Source organism: Pelophylax lessonae (assembly GCF_965119305.1).
Source record: "Pelophylax lessonae genome assembly, chromosome: 6".
Taxonomy (NCBI): domain Eukaryota; kingdom Metazoa; phylum Chordata; class Amphibia; order Anura; family Ranidae; genus Pelophylax; species Pelophylax lessonae.
Genome location: NC_138773.1, coordinates 20,034,256 through 20,059,601, shown reverse-complemented (window position 1 = coordinate 20,059,601; position 25,346 = coordinate 20,034,256). Strand labels below are relative to the sequence as shown.

Below are 25,346 nucleotides of genomic sequence, written 5' to 3'. Positions count from 1 at the left end.
GGAGACCTCAGACTTGTTGCCCAACAGAAACTATTTTGTTTCCCCTTTAGAAAAATGAGAAAAAAAAAAAACCTTCCCATCCCATACTGCTTAACCACTTGTCGAATGCTCACAGTAGATTTACTGCGGCAGTCAGCCCCTCACAGGCAAAGTGACGTAGGGCGACATCGCTAGCCTGTGAGGCTCTAGGGGGCGAGCACGCGCCGCCGGAGGCGCGCTCCCGCCCCAGCTTGTTCCTGCACATCCCCGCACGTGTGACCAGCGGCTCCGATGTCCACCGGTCACTCGCGATCTCCTGCTGGAGAGGGAGAAAAGCAGACGGCTGATGTAAACATTGCCGCCTGTCACTCTCCCTGGTGTAACTGCAGAGATCATACGATCCTGCTATGTAGGATCGTATGTCTCTGTGGTTACATCACTAGCCACACCCCTTTACAGTTAGAAGCACGCCCCTAGGGACACACTTATCCCCTGCATCACCAATAAAGTTAACCCCTTCCCTGCCAGTGTAATTTTTACAGTAACAGTGCACAATTATAGCACTGATTACTGCAGTAATGTCACTGGTAACCCCAAAAGTGTCAAAAATGTCAGTCAAGGGTCCGATTTGTCCGCCGCAATGTCGCAGTCCCGCAAAAAAAAATCGCAGATCGCCGCCATTACTCGTTAAAAAAAAAAACACCAAAAATGACAAAAATCTTTCCCTTAGTTAGTAAACGCAATAACTTTTGCGCAAACCAATCAAAATACGCTTATCATGATTTTTTTTTACCAAACATAGGTAGCAAAAAAGAAATTGGCCTAAAATGTTAAAAAAGTTTGATTTTTACTTTTTTTTTGGGGGGGAATTTCATATAAAAAATGTGAAAAATATTATTTTTGCAAAATTGTCGCTATTTTTTTGTTTATGGCGCAAAAAATAAAAATCGCACAAGTGATCAAATACCACCAAAAGAAAGCTCTGTTTGTCGGGAAAAAAGGGCGTCAATTTTGTTTAGGTACAGCGTTGCACGACCGCGCAATTGTCCGTTAAAATCACGCAGTACCGAATCGCTAAATAGACCCTGGTCAGGAAGGGGGTAAAATCTTCCGGGGCTTAAGTGGTTAAATTCTAAAAAGCTGAACTGTCATGTCATTGGGGAAAACCAATGACCCCAGGCCTGTGAACCAAGCAGTGAGCCCCCAACTCTGGAGATTAGCATTCAAATGAACAACGGTCCAGTCTCCAAGATTGTGGGACCTTCCTGGAGACAGGTTGGCCACCAAACATGTGCCAACACAAATCTCACCAAATAGAATGCGTAAGGGCTCATTTACACTTGCTTCAAAACATGGCTTCAAACACACTTTTTTAAAGCTCTTTGAACGCCAATCAAAACTCCTGTCACTAAATAAAATGGTTAGCTTGCAGTCCTGTTTACACCTTGTGGCGGACAGATCGGACCATTAACTGACATTTTATACACTTTTGGGGGGACCGGTGACATCACTACAGTAATCAGTGCTAAAAATATGCACTGTTACTGTAATAATGACACTGGCAGGGAAGGGGCTAACACTATGGGTGATCAAGGGGTTAAATGTGAGCCTAGGGGAGTGATTCTAACTGTGGGGGGCGTGGCTTTTGAAATGACCATAGAGACATGATCCTATATAGAAGGATCACAGGCGCTCTGTGATCATCCCAGAGAGAAAAAGGGCCAGCTGTGTTTACAACATCTGACCATCCTTCTCTCTCAGCCGGGAATGATCGCGGGTGTCAGGAGGCAATCAGAGCCACCTGACCAGTGCATCGGAGTCACCGCTGATGGCGTGCGCTCGCCCCCTAGCATCCTGAGAGCAAGCGCCACACATGTATGGCGATTTGCCTGGGAGCAGCTGCCTGCCACAGTACATCTGCGGCAGGTGGTCGTAAAGTGGTTAAAGCCTCCATAGAAGTGTATGAGAAAGCTCGCTTGAAGCTCCTGAAGCTTTGAGAGCGTTTAATTCAGCTTTAGCTTCATTTTGTTTTGGAAGAATTGTAGGTATGAGATATCCACACCCACAGGGCATCTGCCAAGCTTCAATAAAACTTCAATAAAGCACCACCACAGCATCATCAAAGCACCACCGAAGCATCATAGAAGCATTGCAGAAGCATCAAAATCACATGTTGAAGTGGTAGTTGCTTTAATGTGTGTTGAAGTTGAAGTAAGAGTAAATAACCCCAAGAGTCAGGGCTCATTTCCACTCCAAACATGGCTTCAGACACGCTTTGTTAAGGCTCTCTGGATGCCATTCAATCACCTGTCAGTAGATAAAATGGTTAGCTTACAGTCCCGTTTACACCATGCGTTTGCTTTGCTTTGCTTCAGCCTCTCTTCAAAAATGATACCCCATGTCACTTTAGTGGTGCTTTAAAGCATCTTCAAAGCCTCCATAGAAGTCTATGGCAAAGCTCCTTTGAAGCACCTGCAGCTTTTGAGAGGCTTTAACTCAGCTTTACTTTTGCTTTGTTTTGGAGAAATTGCAAGTATGAGATATCAACACACACACACACACACACACACACACACACACGGCATCTGCCAGGCCTCATTAAAACTTCAAAAAAGCACCACCGAAATACCATTGAAGCAATAAAAATACATAAAATAAAACATCTTGCAGTGGTAGGCACTTAAATGTGTGTTGAAGTCAAAGCAAGTGTAAATGAGCTCTTTTGAGATGTATCAATAAGAAAAAACAAAAACACAGTTTTAGACAATTTCTATTATTAAAAAAAAATTAAAAAAACAACGCCCCCCCCCCCCCCCCCACCCCGATGTAGATCCATCATCTGCACATGTCTCATTTACATCACTTTGGAGAGTTTTCCTCTCATTCCCGTTCAGTCTGTAAGACAAGAACTGAAGGAAAGTCTTCCAAATGGAAGACAGATAGCAGAGAACTCCCCAAAAACTGCTCAATGGGCAATTAACAAAGCAAACATTTACTCTAATGGCTCGTTTCCACTGAGTGGTACGGTACGGTTCGGTTCAGTACGGTACGGTTCGGAACGGTACACCTTGCGTTTCCACTGCCAATAGTACCCTTTCATGATAGGCGTGGTGTAGCAGGAAAGCTGTGATAGACGATTCTCTGTCAACCAATCAAAGTTCTGCAGAGTGTAGCTCCACCCTGCTGGTACGGTACTAATGTGCTTGGTACCCCAACGAAAGGGTACCAAAAAGTGTTACGGTACGGTTCGGAATTAGGGTACCATTCATAATGGAAACGGCAAATATAGCGTACCGTACCGAACCGAACCGTACCGTACCGCTCAGTGGAAACGAGCCATTAGAGCAAATGTTTGTTTTGTTAATTGCCCATTGAGCAGTTTTTGGGGAGTTCTCTGCTATCTTTGGAAGACTTTGGAAGACTTTCCTTCAGTTCTGGTCTTACAGACTGAATGGGAATGAGAGGAAAACTCTCCAAAGTGATGTAAATGAGACATGTGCAGATGATGGATCTACATCGGGGTGTTTTGTGGGCCAGTGGGAGTAGAAGGATCAGATGCAAAACCAGTTTATAAAACCAAATAACATTTTATTGATATATAGGATAAAAACGCATGGATCACCATGCATATAGGGTGCAATTGGACTAACATACAATTCATAAAATCAAGCAGGATGAGTCATTTACAGCATAGAAATATGTCCCATAAGGGAAACAAAACCAAAAAGCCTGTGTAGGATGGAGAGTAGGTCTCACAATGGAATCGGTCAATGTAGGTCCCCAGCAAGCCGACGCGTTTCGCTCAAGGCTTCCTCAGGGCCTGAGAGACCAAGACAGACCGGTATTTCCTGATTGATAATGACTCAGAGTAGATGACAGGATTGTGACGACACAGATATTGACTGGGAATTATTGCTTCCGTATTCAAGACATAAACTTCATGTTGGCATACATATGCATTCTATTCGTGCTAGATTACAAATTTTGGACCCTTGCATTCACCACTAGTGATAATCTCCTGGCAGTTTCGACTACCCGCATCCTCTCCCTGATGTATTCAGATTTATGGGTGCTCAACATTTAGGTGTAAAAAATCTATCGTGGCATGGGGATAGCCTCAAGCGAACAAAAACAGGCACATTCTATATAATCATAGGAGGCATCATAAACCAGACCCAGAGGTCCTGGGAATTAGCGGTGAAAACCTATTTTTAGTACAGGAGTAGCTCCAGGCAGGAAAGGATATGTATATACGTGTCAATATTTTTGATAGGAGGGACCATAAGTCCCGAGCTCCATAGGCCCTTAGTGACTATCGTGTGTCAGCGACCTGCCTCAATTTAATAAAGGAATTGTCAATTTTTTTTTTTTCTTATTGATACATCTCAAGGATAAAAACACTCAGGGGTATTGGGAAATGATTCACACCGACACAGGTTGAACTGGATGGACTATTGTCTTTATTCAACCTCAACTACTATGTAACTATGTATATGTAACTATGTAATACTGTTTTTGGTGAAAGAGTAGGGGTTCAATGTACCCCATACTCACTTACATTGGGGGGGGGGGGACCTGGGGGCCCCTTGTTAAAATTATTCGATTTTGGGTTAAGGTCAGGGTCAAAGGTCAGGTCCAGTTTTCTTTTTGAAAAGGTTTTTTTTTTCTTAACCACTTGCCGACCAGCCACTGCAGTTATACGGCTGCAGGTTCCCGCAAATCGCCGTACCTGTACGGCGGTTCGTTGGAGCGATCCTGTGGGCGTGTGCGTGCCACCGGAGGCACGTGTCCACGTTACTCACCAGCGGAAAAGCCGAAGGCGCGGGGCCGACGGCCGCGATTTCTGCCGGGCACCTGCGACCGCTCCCTGTGAAGAGAGAATGCCGGTCTGCTATAAACACAGAGCCCCTGTGTTCCTACTATTTAGGAACACAGGTCTCTGTGTTGATATTACAAGCCCATCCCCCCACAGTTAGAAAACACCCCCTAGGCTCACACTTAATTCTTTGATCACCCCTGGGTTAACCCCTTTCTTGCCAGTGTCGTTATTACAGTAACAGTGCATATTTTTAGCATTGATTACTGTAGTAATGTCACTGGTCTCCCCAAAAGTGTCAAAAATGTCAGTCAGGGGTCCGATCTGTCCGCCGCAATGTCGCAGTCCTGCTAAAAATCGCAGATCGCCGCCATTACTAGTAAAAAAATAAATAAAAATTAAATTTTTGACATCTTTCCCCTAGTTTATAGACGCGATAACTTTTGCGCAAACCAATCGAAATACGCTTTTTGGGATTTTTTTTACCAAAAATATGCAGCAGAAAACAAATTGGCCTAAACTGATAAAAAAACTAGCTGTTTTCATTTTTTTTTTATTGGGAATATTTTATAGCAGAAAGTGAAAAATATTGTTTTTTTTTCAGAATTTTTGCTCTTTTTTTTGTTGATAGCGCAAAATCTAAAAACCGCAGAGGTGATCAAATACCACCAAAAGAAATCTCTACTTGTGGGGGGAAAAAAAGGACATCGATTGTATTTGGGTACAGCGTCGCACGACCGCGCAATTGTCAGTTAAAGTAACGCAGTGCCGACTCGCAAAAAATGGCCTGGTCATTAAGGGGGCAAATCCTTCCGGTCCAGAAGTGGATAATTAGTATCAGTGTGAGTTAGCCCCCGTTCACACTAAGGCGACCTGTGAGGCGACCTGGTCGCCGTAGGTCGCCTCCCATAGGGAAGCTGCGGACCCGTTCTAATAGGAGCGACACTAGTCGCTCCGACTTAGAAAAAGGGTCCGGAGCTTCTTTGGGGCGACCTGGAGGCGACCGCCATAGACTTCAATGTTATGAAGTCCGTGGCGGCTGCTCCGAGGTCACGGCGCGGTGCGAAGTAGCATCGCCTGCATGTGAACGGGGGCTTAGTGTCAGTGTGTTTAAGGTAGGATAAAAAAAATAAAAAGAAGCAAAATGAGCACTCTTATTTCTGGGCTGTAGTACAGGTACAAACTACAACATACGCATAGGTGATATCGTTGTGAATGTCAGGAGCAGGAGAATGTATATTAGGTTTTTCATTGGTAGTAGGTTAAGGTAGTTGCAAGAAATATACAGCTAAATTTGAAAAATATATATATATATTTTTTTTTTCCAAACAATTTTATTGACGTCATTAGAATACAGGCGTAACAAAGCACATGTTCAAAAAAAAAGGAAAAACAGAGCTAACAGAGGACAACTATCCAGCTTGAAATATATGGATATTCAGTAAGGACCTGATGTCTACATCAGGTGACAGTAAAAAATAGTCATGATGACCAACAAGTACTAAAACAATTGTGCAGACCGAGCGTCCAAGAACAGAGCCAAGCCCGAGTTTTCTAATATTCTGAAAAAAAAGAAGGGAAGGCTAAGAGGAGCGAAGACACCCAGAATGGAAAATGTCAGGGCAGTCGGGACAGGTCCTAGGGTGAACCCATACCCTGGGTGCATGGCACCCAGGGATGGGAAAGAGGGAGTTGTCAGTGTGTTAAGAGCCAGGCTACTGGTATGTGGATAGAACAAGGGGTGCTTGCCTGCCGGGCCCGCCCGGTGTCAAGTGTGCACCCAGCAGGAACGGAGAAGGGACGGACTAGGAGGGTAAGGGTGGGTGGGTGAGAGGGGGGAGGGAGGAGGAAAGGAGGAGGGAAGAGAAAAAGAGGAGAAAAATAAATAAATATATATATATATATATTATATATTTCTCGCCAGTTTTCATTTGATAACGAAAAAAAAAAAAATCAGGAGCTATTCATGACCATTTACCACCAAATGAAAGCCCAATTTGTGCTGAAAAAAAAAAAAAACAAGGTATAATCCACCTGGATGCACAAAGTAATTGTGATAATATGTTCCGTTTTACTAACAAATGTCAAAGTTGAAAAATTGGGCTGAAACATTCAGCTTTGTTTTACCCTTAGGTGCAAAGGGGTTAAGGGATGGAGATTTCCATGCATGAGTAATTAATAATTTGGTAGCTGGCAAAGATATGTGTGATTAGATTTTGGGCACACCGAGGGACATTCTGTACCAGTTTATGGAGGAGAGCTTCCCATGGATCTTTACAAAACCTGTAAGACCGTGTTGATCACAGTATAGACCATGGGTGTCCAACCTTTTGGCTTCTCTGGGCCACTTTGAGTGTAGAGAAATTTTCTGGGGCCACATATAAAATATAAACTATAGTTAAGTTATATAAGTAATAAAACGCCGCTGTGCCCTTCCTGCGCTGCCCCCCCCCCCCCCCAAGCACTAATTTAACACAACTAGAGGATGATCCCTTCCGAGGCAGTTAGCTGGAAGTCGCTGTGGCCGTTTACCCGACCCGACTTCCTTCTTCCCCATCAAAAAAAAAAAATTGTCAGGGGGCAGTTGGCCACATTGCCTGGGGCTCTGGGCCGCATGCGGCCGCAGGTTGGACATGCCTGATATAGACTTTTACTCATAGGTGACGCACCTTCAGGTAAGTCCACCATATATGGAGCATATTGCCCACTTTGTGACACCCTCTACCTCTTTTTAGGGTAAAATAGCAAAAACATAGTACTTTAAAAAAAATCCCCTAACCTCCCTGGCGGTATCCCCGAGCGTGTCTCTTACCATCTCCTGGCGATCCTGCCATGATCTCTCATTGCTGTGACCGCCAGCCGAGAGTCCCACCACTCGTCCGTCGGTCTGATGACTTCCTAGTTCCGTTCCCTGCAGCAGCAATGCTGCATGGGAGCGGAACTAGGGAGGGAAATTCAAAACGTTGCACAAAACACAAACACATAACACATTATATAATATAGTGTTCCCGGCGGCCAGTAGGTGGTGCTGTGGAGCAGAGAGCAGAGCGCGGGATCAGAGGCTGTCAGGGAGAGCAGGAGAGAGGAGTGTGTGTGGAGTGTGTGCGTGACCGACCGCGTGTGAGTAACCCCCCCCCCCAGGAGAGCAGCGGCGGGGAGCGGCGCTCGAACCCCGACCCCCCCCCCAGAAGCGAGCGACGAGCGGGTCGGTAACCCCCCCCCTCTCTTGTTGCGGGTGGCGAGCGGAACAGTAAACCCCCCCCTTTTTGCGGCGGGCGGCGAGTGGTGCGGCCCCCCCCCCCAGACAGAGAGGGAGCAGAGGAGACTAGCGAGCAAAGGCTGACCGGGAAGTGACAGAGGGAGGCGGGTGCAGAGCGGAGACTGACCGTCTGAGGGAAAGAAAAAAAAAAAAACAGCCAGGAACTGCTAGAGACAGACTTAAAGGGACATACACTAGGTAAGTAAGACTGGTGACTGAGATTGTACACTGACTGAGGGTGTAGTGTAGTACCTGAGTATCTGTGAGTACCTGAGTATCTGTGAGTACCTGAATATCTGTGAGTACCTGAGTATCTGGGAGTACCTGAGTATCTGGGAGTACCTGTGAGTACCTGAGTATCTGTGAGTACCTGAGTACCTGTGAGTACCTGTGAGTACCTGAGTATCTGTGAGTACCTGAGTATCTGTGAGTATCTGTGAGTACCTGTGAGTACCTGTGAGTATCTGCGAGTACCTGAGTATCTGTGAGTACCTGAGTATCTGTGAGTATCTGTGAGTACCTGTGAGTACCTGGGAGTACCTGAGTATCTGTGAGTACCTGAGTATCTGTGAGTACCTGTGAGTATCTGTGAGTACCTGAGTATCTGTGAGTACCTGATTATCTGTGAGTACCTGTGAGTATCTGGGAGTACCTGAGTATCTGGGAGTACCTGAGTATCTGGGAGTACCTGTGAGTACCTGTGAGTATCTGGGAGTACCTGAGTACCTGGGAGTACCTGAGTACCTGTGAGTACCTGAGTATCTGGGAGTACCTGAGTATCTGGGAGCACCTGAGTATCTGGGAGCACCTGAGTACCTGTGAGTACCTGTGAGTGCCTGAGTATCTGGGAGTGCCTGAGTATCTGGGAGTACCTGAGTATCTGGGAGTACCTGTTGCTACCTGAGTGTCTGGGAGTACCTATCACTACCTGAGTGTTGGGCGTCTAACCGGGCTGTGCGACTCAGTGTTGTGCGTCTGACTGGGCTGTGCGACTTAGTGTTGTGCGTCTGACCGGGCTGTGCTACTGAGTGTTGTGCGTCTGACCGGGCTGTGCGACTCGGTGTTGTGCGTCTGACCGGGCTGTGCGACTGAATGTTGTGCGTCTGACCGGGCTGTGCGACTTAGTGTTGTGCGTCTGACCGGGCTGTGCGACTTAGTGTTGTGCGTCTGACCGGGCTGTGCGACTCAGCGTTGTGCGTCTGACCGGGCTGTGAGATTGTGAGTGTTGGGTGACTGACTGGTGTCAAGTGAGTGGAGCGGAATACCAGAGGGTGAGAAGGTAGCGTTAGGAAGCCAGGAAATAGCCACATAGGATAGACTTAAATCGCTGAATCCCCATTAGATTAGATAGTAGGTACAATGCCCGGCGGGTGTGGAGATGCGACTCGGTGTACATCTTGTGATATGTATGCGTTCCTCGGTCATGCGATCGAGGGCGAATACAAATGCGCAAAATGTAAGCACGTTGCTTCCCTGGAAGCTCAGGTCCTGAATCTAGGGAAGCAGCTGGCAACACTGAGACGAATGTCCATACCGGAGGAGAGCCAGGATTGTACCAATCAGGTGCAGGCAGGGGCCTGCACAGAGGTGGGCGGAGTATCGGAGGTGCAGGCATCAGAGCAGAGCAGAGGGGTGACAGTTAGGAGGGGTAGAAGGGGACAAGTCAAGGAGGCTGATCCTGGGCTGGAGCACCCCAATAGATACGCCCCGTTGTGTGATGTTGGGGAAACCAGTCAGGGACCAGCATTGCTGGAGCAGAGCGACACCCCTAGCTGCCAGGGGAAGAACTCCTCCAGTGAGGCCGGGAGAAAGGGAAAGGAAAGACAGGTGCTGGTGGTAGGGGACTCAATTATTAGAAGGGCAGACAGTGTAATCTGTGACAAAGACCGTGTGCGCCGAACAGTCTGTTGTTTGCTGGGCGCTCGGGTTCGGCACATCGCGGATCGGGTGAACAGATTATTGGGTGGGGCTGGGGAAGACCCAGCTGTCATGGTACACGTGGGTACCAATGACATAGGCAGAGGAAGACGGAGAGTCCTAAACGATTTCAGGGACTTAGGCGCTAAGTTGAGGACTAGGACCTCCAAGGTAGTATTTTCCGAAATACTACCTGTACCTCGAGCCACACCAGAGAGGCAGCGGGAGATTAGGGAAGTTAACGAGTGGCTGAGGAGCTGGTGTAGTAAGGAGGGTTTCGGGTTCCTGGAGAACTGGGCCGTCTTCTCAGTCGGTCACCGGCTCTTTGGTAGGGACGGATTGCACCTAAATGGGGTGGGTGCAGCCGTACTGGGTGCGAGGATGGCCAAAAAGTTAGAGGGGCTTTTAAACTAGGGAATGGGGGGGAGGGTACAGATGTAGAATTAGCCAGTGGAAAGCAAGTTTCAGAGGGCAGAAATGGGGGCATTAGCGGTAGGGTGTTCGGAGCTCCTATACCCAGGGTGGGTACGGGGAAAAATCAAGAGAGCAGCCTAAAAACATCAAAATTACGAGGCTTATATACCAATGCCAGAAGCCTGGCCAACAAGATGGGAGAGCTGGAGCTGCTGATGTTTGAGGAGGACTTAGATTTTGTGGGGATAACTGAGACTTGGTTTGACAGCTCTCATGACTGGAGAGATCAGTGGCGTAGCGTGGGTTGTCAGCACCCGGGGCAAGGCAAGTAATTTGCGCCCCCTTACCCGTGGATTTTAGCACTCGAGTCTCTTCCACTAGATTCGTTAAAGAAACCCTTACCCCCTAAGCACATGTATTGTTTGTTATGAAAATACTGAAGTAATTAAAGTAAAATGCATCTAAATACAAGTTTATTTTCAAACACTTTATTGAGTGCGAACATGCATTACACATTCTCCACATTTTCAGCAGGTCTATGAATACAAATCTACAAAAGTAGTAACCCAGCATGGGCCATGCTATAATATGTCGTCTCACAACCATCGTAAACAACAAAAAATATCAAGAACAAAAACGAAACATCAAAATGGAACCATACCCTGGAGATGATCCAAGACTGGGCTAGATGGAGCCAACTTCCTCAATCCTGTACCTCTAATTGTAATTCTTTAATAGAAGTGCAAGATATCAATCTGTATATACAGATTAATTTAAATTCGCCTGCTTTTAATAAGCGCAAATTTTTCAATAACGGAATTGAAATCTACATTAAAGTCTCTCTCAATGGACAGTATTGCTAGATTACTCAGTCTTTCTTGGCTCATTGTAGATCTCTGATATGTTTTAATTAGTTTAAGTTTTGAGAAACTTCTTTCACAACTCGCTGTAGAAACAGTGATAGTAAGAAAGATTCTTAATGTGACAACAAAGTTAGTTAAACTTTCTTGCAGCTTCCACTTATACACCCAGCGAAGCAAATCTAAAGCTGACCAGTTTGCAACCTGCTCATCAGGATTGACCTCCTTATACAAGATAATGTGGTGCCGAAGTCGAGTTATTTCGGTGAGCATAGATGCAGCATTCAATTCTGTGTATTGAGCACACGTGTGCTGAATTTGTTTCTTAATAAAATCATCTTTTCCAGTATCCAACAATGTTTGGATTTGCAAAAAAGCAAATCGCTGGTGAAGCGTATTCATCTGCGTAGTACGTTTTTTAATTTCTGCCTGAAGCTGATCAATTGCTTCCAGTTGTTCTCTGCTTGTTTCCTGTATTAAGGTCAAGCCAGCATCGCAACTGTTCTCACCATCCATCTTCTTGCGTCTTCCAACTCTTTTCTCTGTAGGTATGCAATAGGTTTTGCATACCTGCAGAGATTTCTCAGTTGCATTTGACACTAGACTATCACGTTTTTCATGACAAAATAAAGCCAATGCTTTTAACTTTTGCACGCATTGATCAAGCGCAAGTCCTTCTTGCTGCAGGTAGATCTGAGCATCATTTACTTCGGTTAGTACTGGGTTCCAAAAATGCAAGAAAGAGAAAAAAACATATGTCATTATGCAAACTAAAAGACTTCCTGCATCACCCCTGGTTTCAGAGGTTTCTTCCGGCCCATCTCTCAACGCTTCCAAAGCGTCTATTATTTTCTCAGTGTGTTCAGCAAGTACGCGTACAGCTTCATGCTTTGAACTCCATCTTGTGTTACACGATCGCTTTACACGAATTGGTACATGTTTCTTAAGGATATCCCACCTGTGGGTGGAGCTTGAGAAAAATGCATAAACCTTTTCCACAGTGCCAAAGAAAGTAACAGACTTTGTCCCAACACCAACTGCATGCATCCCAGCAAGATTGAGCGAGTGATTGTTACATGGCACAAACATTGCTTTGGGATTCATATCCAAAATACGTTTTTGTACACCACTAATGTGTCCAGCCATAGTCGCAGCATTGTCGTATCCCTGGCCGTAGCAATGCTCTAGTTTAAGGCCATCAGCTTGCAACTTGTCACAAATTTGTTTTGTGATGACATCAGCTGATTTCCCATATAACTGAATAAAGTCTATGAAAGATTCTGTCACATGGACTTCTGAATCTTCGATATGTACATATCGAATCACTTGGGACATTTGGTCAGTGTGTGAAATATCAGGAGTGCTATCAAACATTATAGCAAAATACTTGGCCTTTATGATATTTTGAAAGATGACTGTTCGAATGTGATCGCCGAGCAGGCTAATAAACTCATTCTGGCTCTGTGGAGAGAGATAGGACACAATGTAACCATCTGTGCGTTGTACTCTGTGAAGATGTTGTTTGGCAACTGGGTCATATTTGGCGAGTAACTTAAAAGTTTCTAAGAAATTTCCACAGTTACCATCTGTATTTAAATCTTCAGAGTGACCACGTAAGGGTAAGGTTTGCCTGGCTAGATACAGAACACAATCAAGTATTCTGACTAAGATCGCCTTCCACTTTTCAAATGACCTTTGTTGTGCAAGCTGGGCAGCAGCATCAATAGTCTCCTGTTTATGCAGCCGCATTTCTAATTCTTTCCACATTGTAAATGCACTCAAGTGATATGAACTGCGCTCATGCTCTTGTAATCTAGGGCTTAACTTTCTCCATGCATTAAATCCACTTGACTTTCCAAATGAACTTTTCCCTTTAGCCTTCTGAAAAAGCATGCAAGGAAAGCAATATGCAGCATTGTTTACAGGAGAAAACACCAACCATGTCCTTAACATAGTCTCCCCATTCTCCAAATGTATGTAGAACCAATCCTTGGAAAATGACCTGCCATTACTATCTCTTGGAAACCATGCATCTTTATTCTGCAGTTCCTCTGTCCCTCGCCTGACAAGTTCAGTTTTCAAGGTTTCATCCATGGTTTCAGGCCAATAGCCAATATCAGTATAAACTTTTTGGTCAATATTTTCTAGCACATTTGACTGAGTATAAACATCCTTAGATGAAACTGTCTCTGCTTCTAATGCAGGAACAGGAATGTCCACCGACACAGGATCAGGATTATGAGTCTCCTGTGGTGCTGCTGATGGTCCTGCTGTAATTTCAGCAGTACTCACCAAAAACCGGTGAAGGCTTCCAGCTAACTTAGCTTGCTGCTCTGTCTCTATCTTTCTCCTTTTCCTGCCTTGTGCACCAGATTCTTTTCTGTATGGCATGATATAGGTGTAGTATTCTGCTAAAATTCGAAAAAAAGAGAAAAAAGAAAATCACTTTCTTGCCTTGCTGCACTTTTAGCACCCCATCATTGTATAACCATTTCTTTACTCTTAACATAATGTTTATTCACCTTCATGCCTATTGCCTTACTCTTTCAGCAAAAAAAATAAATAACTTAAAGGTTGCTAGACCCACTGGCTTACATCAACTTATGTTGAGCTGGAGCAGCTACATATGGTCTCGTCACTGTTGAACCAACCAAACTTCAAACCATCTGGTCAGCTCAACATGCCAGTCTTGACCTGCAGACCGGGAACATCCCAAAGGAACTGCAGTTTTGGAGATACTCTGACCCAATCACCTAGCCATTACATAATGTGTCCCTGTCCCTTGTCAAACTCACTTAGATCTTTTTGCTTCTTCATTTTTCTGCTCTCTATGTCAGGTCAGGTACATGTACAAAGAATACCTACGTCAGGTACATGTACAAAGAATACCTACGTCAGGTACATGTACAAAGAATACCTACGTCAGGTACATGTACAAAGAATACTTACGTCAGGTACATGTACAAAGAATACCTACGTCAGGTACATGTACAAAGATTACCTACGTCAGGTACATGTACAAAGAATACCTACGTCAGCCCTGAGGGTCAGGATAGTGTGTCTTACAGGAAGTGCAGGAAGATAGTGGAAGGAGAAGAGACTCACCGCGTGGAAGCTCCACTTGAACTTGAAGGCCTTGGCTCTTTTCTTCAAGGTGCACACACTGCAATCCGAGTAGTCTTTGTCTGAGGAGGGTTTTGGCCCTACATGTCGAATGCATGTGATGAGTTTAGTGATCCTGCCTATGCCCTGCTAAGTGTCCAGTGTGCCCCCTTTCAATGCAGAGAGACCAGCGTGCCCCCTTCAATGCAGAGAGACCAGTGTGCCCCCTTTCATTGCAGAATGACCAGCGTGCCCCCTTTCAATGCAGAGAGACCAGTGTGCCCCCTTTCATTGCAGAATGACCAGCGTGCCCCCTTTCAATGCAGAATGACCAGCGTGCCCCCTTTCAATGCAGAGAGACCAGCGTGCCTCCTTTCAATGCAGAATGACCAGCGTGCCTCCTTTCAATGCAGAATGACCAGCGTGCCCCCTTCAATGCAGAGAGACCAGTGTGCCCCCTTTCATTGCATAATTACCAGCATGCCCCCTTTCAATGCAGAGAGACCAACGTGCCCCCTTTCAATGCAGAATGACCAGCGTGCCCCCTTTCAATGCAGAGAGACCAACGTGCCCCCTTTCAATGCAGAGAGACCAACGTGCCCCCTTTCAATGCAGAGAGACTTACCTGCAGCGGCGGCTTCTATTCAGTTCCCCGCGTCTCCTCGAGTCCTCCCGCCTCCTGCTCGGCAGCTCAACCAATTGCATGCATTCGCCTTTCGGCCAATGAGGAAGCGGATCCCACTTCCTGATTGGCTAGGAGGAGGATCCGTGTGACAATAGCAAAATTTTTGCGAAATCTGTGACAGCACCAGACTGCTGACTCTGCTCACTCGCTGTTAAACTGACTGAGCGAACTGTTAGGTCAGAGTCAGACAGAGTGCATAGGCGTGCGCAGCCTATGGCATTAGGGTGTGCACCTCAAACACATGTGCGTGTGTGTATATATATATATATATATATATATATATATATATATATATATATATGAATATATACACACACACTTTTTAAAAATAAATGTATACAAACATTTAAGCAGTATTAAAAACATTTTTAATTAAATAAACAATTATCAATGTATACCATAGATCCCATTTAGAGCAGGGTCCCCATAGATCCCCCTTTAGAGCAAGGTCCCCATAGATCCCCCTTTAGAGCAGGGTCCCCATAGATCCCCTTTAGAGCAGGGTCCTCCATAGATCCCCCTATAGAGCAGGCCAGGGTCCCCATAGATCCCCCTTTAGAGCAGGGTCCCACATAGAACCTCCTTTAGAGAAGGGTCCGCATAGGTCACCTTTTAGAGCAGGGTCCCCATAGATCCCCCTCTAGAGAATGGTCCCCATATAATCTATGGGGACATTTCTCTAAAGTGGGGAATCTATGGGGACCCTGCTCTAAAGGGGGATCTATGGGGACCCTGGCCGGCTCTAAAGGGGATCTATGGGGACCCTGGTCTCCTCTAAAGGGGATCCTGCTCTAAAGGGGGGATCTATGGCATAGATCCCCTTTAGAGCAGGGTCCCTATAGATCCCCCTTTAGAGCAGGCCAGGGCAGGTCCCCCATATAGATCCCCCCTTACAGCAGGCCAGGGTGAGGTAAGGTCCGGACCCTGGCCTGCTGTAGGGGGGGGGTCTATATGGGGGACCCCAGAGTGACCTCACCTCACCCTTGCCTGCTGTAAGGGGGGATCTATATGGGGGACCTCACCTCACCCTGGCCTACTGTAAGGGGGATCCATATGGGGGGGATCATGTCCCCCATATAGATCCCCCCTTACAGCAGGCGAGGGTGAGGTGAGGTCAGGTCCCATCCCCCATTTAGATCTCCCCCCTTACAGCAGGCCAGGTTCCCCATAAAATAGATCCCCCCTCTCTGAGGATCCTCTATGAGTAGCGCTGCCGCTACATAATCATATGGCTCCATAAATACATTCTTCTGTGCCTACAGTCCAGTGTCCACATATAGTTGCATTATGCATACAGTTATAGTGTTCTTCTTCAGGTCCGGTTCACACTTATGCGATGCGGGAAGGCTGCGAATCCGCAGCCTGTTCCCGCATCGCACACGCACCCCCGGCAGTTCACACTGCCATATGCGATACGCTGGGGGTGTCAATGTAATCTTAACGACACCCCCAGTTTGATCGCATATCGCAGTGCGATCGTGCAGTTCGCACAGGATCGGATCGCACAAGTGTGAACCGCTGTGCGATCCGATCCTGATGCGGCTTCCAAAAAGGGTCCTGTGCGTGTTTGCTGCGGCGCGAATTTAGCCATACAAAGTGTATGGCTAAACTCGCACCGCACTGCCGATCGCATGTAATATCGGAGCAGTGCGCTCCGACATTACATGCGAACCCCGCACACGCACAAGTGTGAACCGGGGCTCAGTTCTCACAGACACACTCAGTCAGTCAGACTCAGTCTAGTCGCACTGTACACAGCCAGCCCACTGAGCCCAGTACAACTCCAGTCCAGTCAGAGTCCAGACTCCAGTCAGTCCTGACTCCTGTCCTGTGTACACAGCCAGCCCACTGAGCCCAGTACAACTCCAGTCCAGTCACAGTCCAATCAGTCCTGAGTGACTCCTGTCCTGTGTCACTCGTGACTCCTACCTTTTTTTTTGCAGGTCGGTGCACCCTCTGGCTGTGTCACGTCACCACTGGCTCTCTCCTCTGAGTCCTCTCTGGCCTGTCACCTGCCGCCGCTGTCAGCTTCTTCTTGGCTCTTGCTGCTGCCTGGGCTGGGCTGGTGTGGCTCCCGCGCTCAACGCTGCGCTGGGCGGCCGCTGCAGTGGATTGTCCCTCCCCCAGATGGTCCCTCGCTCTCCGCACACCTGGCACCACCCCCCCCCCCCTCCACAGTGGGCGGCGACCCGGCGGCTCGGATCGCCGCCACAGCCAGCACTGCAGTGAGAGAGAATGAGTGATTGTGAGCCAGGCAGGCAGGGCAGAGCTGTGAGTGCGAGCGCGCCCCCCCCAGATGTTGCGCCCGGTGCGGCCGGCCCCCCCTGCACCCCCCACGCTACGCCACTGGGAGAGATAGAGAGGGTAAAAAAGGGGGAGGGGTATGTTTGTATATTAAGAACAGTATACAGGTAAATATGAGGGATGATATTAATAATGGAGCTATGGATGAGCCAGAATCCCTATGGGTAGAGCTTCAAAGGGAAGGCACGGTGGGGAAGGTAATATTGGGCGTATGCTATAGGCCCCCCAACCAGAGGGAGGAGGGTGAGGCGGACCTCATGTTACAGATAGGATTGGCAGCAAGGATGGGAAATGTCATTATAATGGGGGACTTTAATTATCCTGATATAGACTGGGCAGAAGGAACCGCGCATTCAGCCAAGGCTCGACAGTTCCTAAATGTTTTGCAGGACAATTTCATGGGTCAGATGGTGAATGCACCGACAAGAAACAATGCGGTACTTGACCTACTGATTACCAACAATACAGACCTGCTCACGGATATAGAAATACGGGACAACTTAGGGAACAGTGACCATAGGTCAATTGGTTTCAGTATTAATTACAGTAATAGGAAACACAAGGGTAATATAAGAACACTGAATTTCAAAAGAGCCAATTTCCCTAAACTGCGCTCGCTGCTAGAAAATATCAAATGGGATAGAACCCTGGGAACAAAGAACACGGAGGAAAAATGGGAGTGCTTCAAGAGCATACTTAACAAGGGGGTGGGCCAGTGCATTCCACAGGGAAATAAATTTAAAAGAGCAAAACTAAACCCTGGGTGGCTAAACTCCAACATAAAAATGTATATTAGAGCTAAAGAAAAGGCCTTCAAAAAATACAAGACTGAGGGGTCATTGGCAGCATTTAAGCACTACAAAGAGTGTAATAAGAAATATAAAGATGAAATCGGGGCGGCTAAAATAGAACACGAGAGACATATAGCGGAGGAGAGTAAAAAGAACCCCAAGAAGTTCTTTAAGTATATAAACAGTAAGAAAGCGAGGCCAGAACACATTGGCCCCATAAAAGATGATAAAGGAAAAATGGCCACTGAGGACAGAGAAAAGGCGGAAGTGTTAAATAATTTCTTCTCTTCAGTCTTCACAAAGGAATCGGGGGGCTACACTAACCCAGCTTGTAAGGCCGAACTAAATAATACACCTCAGGAAGTGCCGCCATGGCTAACAGAGGATAGACTTAGAGCTAAACTAGAGAAACTTAACATAAATAAATCACCGGGACCGGATGGCTTGCACCCAAGGGTTCTTAATGAGCTCAGCCAGGTGATTGCCAGACCATTATTCTTGATCTTTAAGGATAGTTTACAGACAGGTATGGTGCCAGCTGATTGGAAAAAAGCCAACGTGGTACCAATATTTAAAAAGGGGCCGAGATATATCCCGGGTAACTATAGGCCGGTCAGCCTAACATCAGTAGTCTGCAAAATTTTGGAGGGGATGATAAGGGACCACATACAAGACTTTAGTAATGAAAACGGTATTATAAGTAGTAATCAGCATGGATTCATGAAAAATCGTTCATGCCAAACCAATCTATTAACCTTCTACGATGAAGTGAGCTGCCACTTAGATAAAGGTAAGCCTGTGGATGTGGTGTATCTGGACTTTGCAAAGGCCTTTGACACCGTTCCCCACAAACGCTTACTGTACAAACTAAGGAAGGTAGGTATGGATCATAAGGTGAGTACCTGGATAGAGAACTGGCTCCAGGGGAGAGTCCAGAGGGTGGTGATTAATGGGGAGTACTCTGATTGGGCGGGTGTGGAAAGTGGGGTCCCCCAGGGTTCTGTCCTGGGACCAATCCTGTTTAATTTATTCATAAATGATCTGGAGGAGGGGATATCTAGTACAATCTCAGTATTTGCAGATGATACTAAATTAGGCATGCCAATATCTTCTATGCAGGATGTGGAAATCTTGCAAGCAGACCTGAACAAAATAATGGGGTGGGCAACTACATGGCAGATGAGATTTAATGTAGAAAAATGTAAAGTAATGCACTTGGGTGCCAGTAACCAGAAAGCAAGCTACTCACTTGGGGGGGAACCTCTGGGTGAGTCTAGTATGGAAAGGGACCTGGGGGTACTGGTAGACAACAGGCTTGGAAGTGGCATGCAATGCCAAGCCGCTGCAAGCAAAGCCAACAGAATACTGGGATGTATAAAAAAGGGGATTCACTCCAGAAATAAAGAGATTATTCTTCCACTCTACAAAACTCTGGTCCGGCCACATCTGGAATATGCTGTCCAGTTCTGGGCACCGGTCCTCAGGAAGGATGTGCTGGAACTGGAGAGAGTCCAGAGAAGGGCAACAAAAATAATTAGGGGAATGGAGGACATCAGCTATGAGGAAAGACTACAAGCACTGAACTTATTCTCTCTGGAGAAGAGACGATTGAGGGGGGATATGATATCAATGTACAAATACTGTACTGGCGACCCTAGCATAAGGAACAAACTATTCAGAGTAAGGGAATACAATAAGACACGTGGCCACTCACTAAAACTTGAGGAAAGGCGGTTTAACCTTAAAGTGCGTAAGGGGTTCTTCACTGTAAGAGCGGTAAGGATGTGGAATTCTCTTCCGCAAGCAGTCGTATCAGCGGGGAGCCTTGATAGTTTCAAAAAACTATTGGATGGACACCTTAAAGACCACAACATACAGGGGTATACAATGTACGGTTAAAAGCAAACACACACACACATCATAGGTTGAACTGGATGGACTTGTGTCTTTTTTCAGCCTCACTAACTATGTAACTATGTAACTATGTAATATATATATATACACACACACACACACATATATGTATATATATATATATATATGTATATATATATATATATATATATATATATATATATATATATAATATAACGCATGAATTATAATCTAATCAATAATATAATTTTATTATATATATTATATATTAAATAATAAAATTATATTATTGATTCGATTATAATTCATGCGTTTGTGTTTCAAATTTATCACATCTGGGATGTCTACTAGAGTCTTGTTTTGGTCAGGTTTAAGTCAGTAATTACTAAGAATTGTAGGCCTATAATACATAACGCCAAATTTCCATGAAAACAATTGTACCGCTTTTGGTATGTAATTCCTGACATAATCATACCGCCAGGGAGGCTAATGTCTGCATGTTGCTAGAAAACATAACTTGCTCAATTTTAATTCAATTTGTAAGTGAAAGAGAATCGAGGAGCTTCAGTCAAATCTGGAAACATTAACAGTCAGCCGCTGCAGAAACTGCCGCTGCTGACTTTTCTCTTTCACTACATTTTTATTGAAAAGTTTTAAAGAATACAGCGTGTGACTGCAATCAGATATAAAGATAAGAGCGAAGCTGCTGACTTTTAATGAACAGACACTCACCTGACCAAGGATTCAGAGTCAGCCTTACCTGAGCCAGTTCTTTACTGGTCTTCGGGTTCCCAGCCAGCACCGGCATGCTAACTGTGGGCAACCAGCTGTGACTCCTTGCAACTTCACAGCCGGCTGCTAACTGTGCATTCCCGAGCTGCACAGCACTTTGTGAATGGGAGGGGGGTGGACAACTTCTGGTGGATGGGCCACAGTGATCTGACTGGAAGTGGGAGGGGGTACCTGTCAGAACCACGTTCCCGTTCCTCCCCCCAAAAAAGTATTCCAAACGTGGCAGGGAGGAGGAGGAGGAGGAGGAGGAAGAGTAGAAACTACCCTTTTGCGTAAAGTTGCAGTTTAATAGCTTGTGAACACAATAACATGGGGCAATATTGAAGACATTACCTGAAGTAGGTGAGTAAATGAGTGACAATACGTCCTTGGAGGTTGGGTTATTTTTACAAAGTGATTCAAAGGCTATAATGGTTTTGGGTGAGTCGTGATTCTTCAATAAAGACCCCACTAAATGTTTCCTGGCATTTACTCTTTCCACTTTCAATAAAGGAAAGATTTGTCATAGTAGTTTAGGCTAATTGAGGAACTCACTCATTTTTACAATGATATATATAGTTACATAGTTACATAGTTAGTCAGGTTGAAAAAAGACACAAGTCCATCTGGCTCAACCAATAAAAAACAAATAAACAGTAAAGAAAACCCAACCATGCAATCCCATATACACAATCCTATACCCGCAGTTGATCCAGAGGAAGGCAAAAAAACCCCAGCAAAGCATTATCCAATTTGCTACAGCAGGGGAAAAAAATTCCTTCCTGATCCCTCGACAGGCAATTGAATATTTCCTGCATCAACTTTACCTAAAAAAATGAGTACCCATTTATATTATGTACACCTAGGAAAGAATCCAGTCCTTTTTTAAAGCAATCTAGTGAGCTGGCCAGAACCACCTCTGGAGGGAGTCTATTCCACATTTTCACAGCTTTTACGGTGAAGAAACCTTTCCGTATTTGGAGACAAAATCTGTTTTCCTCTAGACATAAAGAGTGCCCCCTTGTCCTCCTTGTTGACCCTAAAGTGAACAACTCAACACCAAGTTCACTATATGGACCCCTTATGTATTTATACATGGTGATCATATCCCCTCTTAATCTCCTGTTCTCAAGAGAGAATACATTCAATTCCTCTAATCTTTTCTCATAGCTGAGCTCCTCCATGCTTCTTATCAGTTTGGTTGCCCTTCTGTGCACTTTCTCCAGTTCCCCGATATCCTTTTTAAGAAGGAAACATTATGTTTTGGGGTTGTTTCTCTGCTAAAGGTACAGGCCGACTTTGCCTCATTGAGGGGCCAATGGACAGGGCCATATATTGTAAAATCTTGGATTAGAATCTCCTTTCCTTCAGAACAATGAAGATGGGACTTCCAGCATAACAATGACCCAAAACATACCACCAAGGCAACTAAGAAGTAGCACATTAAGGTCATGGAGTGGCCTAGCCAGTCTCCAGACCTTAATCCTATAGAAAATGTATGGAGGAGCTGAAATGTAGTTACCAAGCGACAGCCAAAAAACCTTAAAAATTTAGAAAAGATTGAAAAGAAGAGTGGACCAAAATTCCTCCTGAGATGTGAACAAACCTGGTAACCAACTACTATATGCTATATAATATAAAATCTGGGTTGGCTGGTCCACCTCAAACACATAGAGGTATATCTTTCTCACTTTCCAAAAGTCTGAACCTTGCACTATTCCACAATGATTCCTATAGCAGACAGATGCACTATACCAAGGGGTTGTTTGCCCGTTTCATACAGGTAAATGCACATATTCACCAACACGTTGCGGGTCTTCAAATGTAGTCCAAAGGCTTTTATTGCAGAAAGATCACATCACAAGAACAAGAGCAACATTTCGGAGCCATGCTGGACCCCTTTGTTAGGCATGGGATGATATTTTTGCAATAAAAGTCTTTGGACCACATTTGAACATCCTTGGTGTGCTGGTGAATATATGTACCGTATTTTTCGGCGTATAAAGCGCACCAGCTTATAACATGCACCTCAATTTTAGGAGGGACATTTTAATAAAAAAGCCTAAATTGGAAATAAAACAGCTTTGAAGTCAGAACTTTTTTTTTAATCAAATGCAGCCTCACCAGTGCCCATGAATGCAGCCTCACCAGCACAGTGTCCAGCAATGCAGCCTCGCCAGCACAGTGTCCAGCAGTGCAGCCTCACCAGCACAGTGTCCAGAAATGCAGCCTCGCCAGCACAGTGTCCAGCAGTGCAGCCTCGCCAGCGCAGTGTCCAGAAATGCAGCCTCGCCAGCACAGTGTCCAGCAGTGCAGCCTCGCCAGCTCAGTGTCCAGCAATGCAGCCTCGCCAGCTCAGTGTCCAGCAATGCAGCCTCGCCAGAGCAGTGTCCAGTAATGCAGCCTTGCCAGCGCAGTGTCCAGCAATGCAGCCTCGCCAGCGCAGTGTCCAGCAAGGCAGTCTCACCAGCGCAGGGTCCAGTATTGCAGCCTCACCAGCGATGTGTCCAGCAATGCAATCTCGCCAGCGCGGTGTCCAGTACTGTGGCCTCACCAGCGCAGAGCCCAGCAATGCAATCTCGCCAGCGCAGGGTCCAGTATTGCAGCCTCGCCAGCGCAGTGTCCAGCAATGCAGTCTTGCCAGCACAGTGCCCAGTACTGCAGCCTCGCCAGCGCAGGGTCCAGCAATGCAGCCTCACCAGCGCAGTGTCCAGCAATGCAGCCTTGCCAGCGCAGTGTCCAGCAATGCAGCCTCACCAGCAGTGTCCAGCAATGCAGCCTCACCAGCACAGTGTCCAGCAATGCAGCCTCACCAGTGCAGTGTCCAGCAATGCAGCCTTGCCAGCGCAGTGTCCAGTATTGCAGCCTTGCCAGCACAGTGTCCAGTACTGCAGCCTCGCCAGTGCAGGGTCCAGTATTGCAGCCTCGCCAGCACAGTGTCCAGTACTGCAGCCTCACCAGCGCAGTGTCCAGCATTGCAGCCTCGCCAGCGCAGTGTCCAGTATTGCTTCCTCGCCAGCGCCATTGCACAGAGTGGCCAGGCCGAGGAGAAGGGAGGATGGGCGGCCGCTGTCATCTGAAGCCATGGCGCCTATGATAGATGTCACATGTCCCAGCATTGGGCCACTGTGCTAACTATCATAGGAGGTGGGGCTTCCTATGACAGCGACCGCTCATCCATCCTTCTGCTTTGCCCAGCCATGCCCCCCTCTGCCTCTCAGCGCTGCCTGGCCTTTTTTTATATATATATTGGTGTATAACATGCACTGCTGTTTTGCCCTCCATTTTTAGGAGGAAAAAGCATGTGTTATACGCAGATAAATACAGTATTTATCTATGGTGTTTCCAGTAACCAGCTGGTAGTGACTACAGCGCCCACTACTGATGAGCCCTATTTCCAGGAGCGTGTGTGATGGGAACATAGAAAAGACATTTCATACAGGAGTAAGGTGCTTAACACTGAAAAATAATAAGGAGAACTGCTGCTAAGAACCTTTCCCATATTGTACTATTGTACCTTTCCCTTCCTTCCTCCCTAACCCTACCTGTTGTCCATCCCCTTCAAAACTGTTAAAGAACTATATGTTATATAAACAAGAAAAGAGAGATAGAATGATCTGTATATGGCACCATACTCTACTCTTGTAAACTATTTAAAAACTTTAATAGGCAAAAAAAGAAGAAGATGGACATTATAAAAACATAAAGAAAATTGCTGCCAACGGCCCTTTTTTTCCAAGTTGTACTTTGTACCATTCTCACTTTACTGTCCCTACCTAAGTTTTATTTTGCCTATTCACTCATAACTGGTTCAGAAACTATAAGTTATCAAATAAAAAAAAAGAGACGCGAGAATAACTTGTATATGACATGTTCTGTTCTTGTAAAACAAATAAAACTTTATTAAACACAAAAAAGACTGAGGAAGCTAAAAAGGTTTATATTTATGAACAGAAAATTGTGCTTTTCACAGACCAGAGAGAGAGACCTCTACTGAATATCATCACCTCTGCGGGAATGGGATCACTCGCTGTACTCCTCCTAATCGCCACAGGTAAGTAGCTCACCGAAAAGTCGGCACTGACCTAAGGTCTTAGGCCCTTTTCACACATACGGACCGTTCGTCCATTTTTCTTGTTCAAAATATTTTATTACTTTAAGAGCATATAACAAATAGATAAGGATATGGAAGTAATTTCCCAAATACATGAAAATTGCATTGCACAGGGTCCAAACAGTACAAAACATATCTATCAAGTTTGAAGTATAGAACTATATTGCAAAGGTGGAGTTCAATCGGGGTAAAGGAAAGAGGGAGCAAGGTCATGATCTCCTCCAGGACACCCCAAAAGGGATCAAACTGTGGCCTGGAGGGAGGTCATACAGTAAGAAAATCAAACTAATATAACGTGAGAATGATAGGGTATCAAGAAGAACTATGTTCCGTTTGGAGCAATAAGATCGTTCGTCGGTTTTTCATCCATCTGTTGACGGATGCAAAATGGACATCAATGCATTCCAATGGAAAAACAGATGACAACGGATGATCATTCATTTACATCCGTTTTCATCC

At 45.7% G+C, this 25,346-nt stretch overlaps 1 protein-coding gene across 1 annotated transcript in view; it reads left to right on the top strand.

The window, feature by feature from the left end:
• Positions 1-25,346, top strand: part of LOC309558473 (uncharacterized protein) — a gene marked incomplete at both ends in the record, with an annotated part of 157,986 nt that overhangs the window by 109,816 nt on the left and 22,824 nt on the right. Inside the window, 2 exons of the mRNA XM_082261544.1 lie at positions 13,450-13,517; positions 24,747-24,827. Of these exons, the coding sequence (XP_082117670.1) occupies positions 13,450-13,517; positions 24,747-24,827 (149 nt within the window). The remainder of the gene's footprint in view (positions 1-13,449; positions 13,518-24,746; positions 24,828-25,346) is intronic.